Source organism: Condylostylus longicornis, unplaced genomic scaffold (assembly GCF_029603195.1).
Source record: "Condylostylus longicornis isolate FDR11 unplaced genomic scaffold, ASM2960319v2 ptg000145l, whole genome shotgun sequence".
Taxonomy (NCBI): domain Eukaryota; kingdom Metazoa; phylum Arthropoda; class Insecta; order Diptera; family Dolichopodidae; genus Condylostylus; species Condylostylus longicornis.
The window spans coordinates 1,710,035-1,715,990 of record NW_026578113.1 but is presented as its reverse complement, the minus strand read 5'-3'; the positions used below and the strand labels follow the sequence as shown (position 1 = coordinate 1,715,990).

Here is a 5,956-nt window from a genome sequence, read left to right as displayed (position 1 = left end):
CTACTTTCATTTTTTCAGTTATGAAATTATCTTTGATCTTTCTTAAGTCGTGATCTTATCTCATAGGCCGATTATTTTTTGAACTCTTTCAAAATGTTATACATATTGTACATATTAATACAGGATTTCTCGTATCTAATAGTATTTAGTAGTTAACTCTCGAAAATAGGTTTCGACTTTTTGTAAATTCTGGAATTATTTATATACATAATTTAATTCGTTATTTATTCAATTACTTATAATGTGCAATAGTTGCACAACTTTTCGTCTTTTTAATTATTCTATTTATTTTTGAAAGTTTACGGCACAAATACTCCTTATAACTAATACCACAACTTTTATTCAACTAACATGCTATATAAATAAAGAGAATGCAATATTGGGCAAAAATTTTTATAGATTAAAATTATCACTTATAAAATTTAGATTATAACTGAAAACTATCCCAAAAAAGTATATCTCGGATTAAATTCAATCTTATAATTTTCATTTAATTTCTGAAATAAAAATAATTTAATGAAATAATTGTTAGACTGTTTTGTCTTCTACGCTATGACCCATATTAGTAGCAATAAGTATTGTAATATTGTAAAACTTAAGTAGCCTAGTCGCATAGTGTAATAATGCACCATAATACTCAAGACAGAGGTCAAAATTTCATCAAATAATATAATAGCAAAACGTAATTTCATTAATTTTAAAATTTATTTTTTACTTACTATACTTTAATAATGAAATGGCATGAAAAAAATTTGAAAACGGTGTGGCACAAAAAAATTTTTACCAACTTAAAAGTAAAAAAAAAGGATTTTTTTTATAAAAAATTTTAATAAACACTTGACGAGCTTTAATTTAATACAATAAACTTATGCATATAAAGCCTTGCATCACTTAAATGATACGCGCATACATACAAAATGCATTATTCTGAATGCTAAAAAATTTCTTTTCAGAAGTTGAATTTTATATACACACATACATATTATATATACTGAAAATTTTAAAATAATCAAATTCAGAATAATTTTCTTAACATTACCAATAACCATAATAGTATCTTGTCACATTATACGTATACACATACATATACATGCAACTAAAAAAAAAGACTTGTTTCGCCCTTGACTGCACCTCCGATTTTTGTATAAACTTTTTTTTAAATATAAATTATTTTTTTAAAGTCATGTCAATCTTTTACAAATAAAAAAGAAAAAAAAAAACTTAAAAATTAAAAGATAAAATGTTGTGATCACTGCACCTAAAACAGCTTGAATTTTGATATGGTGCATACAGCAAACATACATCAATGCACAAAAAAATGACAATAAAATATTTGAAAAAAAAAAATCGCAATTTTTTATATGAAAAAATAAAAAAGCCTAAAACAAGTTCAATCAAAGAACTTTTTTCTTTTTTAAAACTATACGAGTACATTAACATGTTATATGTAAGGCCTATGATTGAATAAATGCAAAAATAATGCGTTTTCCATAAGTATAATGAAAAAAAAAAATAATGTGTAAGCATGGGTTATTCCACATAAAATTTGTAGTTTTTTTTTTAATTTAATTATCCCTTGTTATATAAAAATGTATTATTTTCAATCAATTGCTTCTTATTTATATAGAAATATTGAGGGAGTTCTAGACAGGATTAAACTGTAATTAATTAGTTTTGAATATACTGTACTGCACAATATTAGTCGCGGTAACATCAATATTCATAAACGATCAGTTATGGACAATTATTTGTATATTTACTACTGTGTTAGTTACATGAACTGTTTGCCTCAATTATTGCCTTAAATTTGACACAAAAATATAAAATTATTTTATATACCTAATGTATGTTTGTCTCATTAGTCTATTTAATTAATACCCCTTTCACTTGTATTAACAACTCGGTTATCTGAGTTCTTTCTGACGTTTTTTGTCGTAGTTCATATAAGTGTGAGTCTACTTTATTTGTATTATATTTGGCAAGTCTAATGTCTCAATAATAGAAAATTTAACATAAAGTACCCACAAGCTGGTTTTAAAAAATACAAAAATTTCGGACAGTTACTTTAAAGTGCATATGCATGTATAAATATGTATATCGATATGTCAAATTTTTTTGAAATTCCAAAATCAAATTTCAGTAGGTACCAATAATTTAAAAAAAATGTTTAATTTTTTCAAAACTTACTTTTTTAATGCACTAATTTTTATGTAATTCTACAAATTCTACAAATGACCCCCCTACTTTCCAAAACCAAAAATATAGCTTACTATCAACTTTTATTAAAATTCAAAATTTAGAATTAATTATAAAATAGTATTTTTTTTTTCTAATCGAATAATTTCAATTGACTATTTTGAATTTATATTTGAACTTTTCACCTTATTATCAACTTCATTTAACTCGAAAAAATTCTACACAATCTTTATGTTTTATAATAATTTACATATTTTATTTACATATTTTTTTTTCCAAAATCAAAAATTATAATGTAAAATTTAATTTTTTAAATACCAATATATATTTATAACAAAAATATATAAGATTTGTCTATTAAAAAACTAGAAATTTTCAGAAAAAAACAGTTCCATGACGTCATAATATTATCGTCACGCGATTACTTTCATTTTATTGTTAATTAAGAAAATTAAAAAAAAATATTCTTAGCAGATACTTAATTAGGTAATAATTTCATAACTATTTATTATAAAAAGCTATATATATAATTACGTTTACCCTATAATTACACACACCATAAATAACGAAAATGTGTGTGTGTGTTTATGTATAAAATTTGCTATCCACATTATGACAAATAATTAATTATTATAGAGAGAATCATTGATTTACTATTGGTATGCAATTCTACTTTTAATTTAATTTTTTGTTAACTACATGCAACTGAAAAATATTTGTATATTTGTACTCATTTTTTGTTCCACATATCCGCACTACATGCCAATACATGGCTTTTTGAGAATTCTATAGACGGTTTTTGATTATTCAAGAATTCAGTAATTGGACTTTTCTAGCACCTATGTATGCTATTCTTTCTGTTCCTCATCTACGAGTATTTTTGCGGCAAATTGAGGTTTTAATAAATTTTCAATCATCCACCTTTTTCATCTTAAACATATCGGATTTATTTTACTGGTCACTTAAAATATGAACCTTATATCATAAAAGAACACTTAATATATTTAACATAAGATAGAATGCAAATACTGTTTTTCTCCGAAATTATTTTTAATAACATATGATGGCTTTATTTTTATGTCCACCACTGTATATTTATAAAAATTAAAAAATTTTAAAATTTATGTGAATTTTAACTAATTTTTATTTAAATATGCAAACCTCGTAAATATTTTTATTTCATAGTATGATGATTCATTAAAAATTTTAAAAAATTAAACTGTAACACAAACATATGTACATATTATAAAATTATTTTACCCATATTATAATTTTAAGGTTGTCTATCACACCATTGCATTATTTAATTGTCTATAACATCATAAATATTATGTCAAACCTGTCTATCAAAATCACATTCCATTATTGCACTCTTCTATATTCTATCACACATCACAAAATTTCTCAACTAATCTATACCTTATACCTTTGACCCCTAACTATCAAATTAATATTTATTTAAACTTATAAGATAATGACAAAAATACTTAAATACTAAAACATGATTTATTCTCTTTGAAATTTGAAAAATTTTTCAACAATGTCAAGATCATTGATCATTTTATTATCTGCTGTTGTTAAACTACAAATTGTTATGAAGATTCTCTCACTGCATATACATATGTATGTACATTTTTGTCTGGTCAATCTCAATTTATTTTCTGAATTACCTATGTATACCTTAATACTTATTGTTAATGAATTCTCCGTATTTTAATATAAAATATTTGTAATTTCATAATAATTTTGTTTTTATTTTTGTTTTTGTATTTTTTTTGCTCAAAACACCTTATTAACGATGATTTCTTCAACTCATAAAGTGTTAAGTAACAGAGCAACATTTCTAAAAGCGACAATACTTTTTATTGTTTTCTTTTTTTAACACAATAACTGCTAAAATATTTAAGAATATTCAGGGATTTTCTACCCGCAAAATTTAAATTTCATTGGCTACAAATATGTTGCTATTATTGTTATGACATTGTCTTTGATTATTAATAAGTACTTAGCTAGTTAACGTTTACAACTTGAGATTGACGCTTAATTTGAACCGCAGTCAACTATTTAAAAAAGCACATATTTAAAAAAATTTTTATTTTTTCTCCCTTTTTTTTATTATTAAAAATAAATAACAACAGATAACCAGTTTCAAGCAGGTTATCTTCATATTAAATACAAATAAAAAAAAAAACATTAAGTATTTTGATTTGTTTAATTCAACAAAAAAAAAAATCTCTTTAGTTTTTCGAAGAAACCAAACAAAAAAAAAGAGAGGAATTAAAAAACATTTTAGTTTTTCATTAACAGTAGACGACTTAACTGTTCATAATTAAGGCGATAAAGACAAAACAAAAAATAGCCATACTACATTAAAAAATGATTAAATTTATTCTATTAACAATTTTATCAATAATATGTGTTCATTCAATACCACAACAACAACAACAGCCACAGCAACAGGATTTTGAAAGAGTCGTCCAAAGTATATTTAATACATCAAGATCATCTGGTTTTAATCAAATTGTTTTACCAGAACCATTAGGTCCAACTGAAGAACCACAAATTTTTATTAAAGATAATGTACAATGTCGTTGTGTACCATATCATAGATGTGATCCACGTAATAATACAGTTATAAATGATAGTCCTGACGGTAATACCAATGAAGATGAACAAATTGATGGTTTTGGATTACTTGATATACGATTTGATTCACAATCATGTCAAGATGTTCTTGATGTTTGTTGTGGATATGAAAAAATTAGTGAGAAACCATTACCGGTTAAACCGGTAGTTACACAACCAACAAGACCAACTGGTTGTGGTATTAGAAATGTTGGTGGTATTGATTTTCAAATAACTGGTAATACAATGAATGAAGCTGGATTTGGTGAATTCCCATGGACATTAGCTATTTTAAAAAATGCTGATGAAAGTTGTGTATGTGGTGCATCATTAATTCATCCACAAGTTGTTTTAACAGCAAATCATTGTGTACGTAAAATGGTTAATAATCCAGGTTCACTTAAAGTACGTGCCGGTGAATGGGATACACAAACAACAAAAGAACGTTTACCATATCAAGAAAGAGTTGTACGAAATATTATAAGTCATCCACAATATGATATTAGAACATTAGGTAATGATATTGCATTATTAGTTTTACAAACACCATTTACATTAGATGACCATATTGGTGTTGTATGCTTACCGCCAGCAAGTAGTGTTCCAAGTAGTTCAAATTGTTATGCTAGCGGTTGGGGTAAAGATATTTTTGGTAAACAAGGAAAATATAGTGTTATTATGAAGAGAATTCCATTACCAATTGTATCATTTGATACATGTCAAAATGAATTAAGAAAAACTCGTCTTGGTAATACATTTCAATTACATCCAACTTTTGTATGTGCTGGCGGTGTTGAAGGTGTTGATACCTGTGAAGGTGATGGTGGTGCACCATTAGTTTGTCCTGCTGGTAATCCAGCAGATAATCGTTATGCACAAAATGGTATTGTTGCATGGGGTATCGGTTGTAATGAAGCTAGACCAGCTGTTTATGCAAATGTAGCATTAGCAAGACAATGGATTGATACACAAGTTAGAGGATTAGGATTCGATCCAAGTGTTTATTCTTATTAATATGTATATATTTAAATATATATATACCTAAATGTTTATAACTTAATTTAATCATTTAAAAAAAGAAAAAAAAATTGAAATGAAAATGAAATAAATTAATAAGTGATAAAATGAAATTTTT

The 5,956-nt window shown here is 25.1% G+C and overlaps 1 protein-coding gene across 1 annotated transcript; it reads left to right on the top strand.

Annotated features, from left to right (window-relative positions):
• Nucleotides 1-4,331: 4,331 nt before the first annotated feature.
• Nucleotides 4,332-5,956, top strand: LOC129615707 (phenoloxidase-activating factor 2). The gene has a single exon (XM_055531065.1). The coding sequence runs from the start codon at nucleotides 4,573-4,575 to the stop codon at nucleotides 5,833-5,835; it is 1,263 nt and encodes a 420-aa protein (XP_055387040.1). The 5' UTR covers nucleotides 4,332-4,572; the 3' UTR covers nucleotides 5,836-5,956.

Excerpts from the sequence above, each read along its gene's own strand:
- LOC129615707 (XM_055531065.1), top strand. The coding sequence starts at position 4,573 with ATGATTAAATTTATTCTATTAACAATTTTATCAATAATATGTGTTCAT.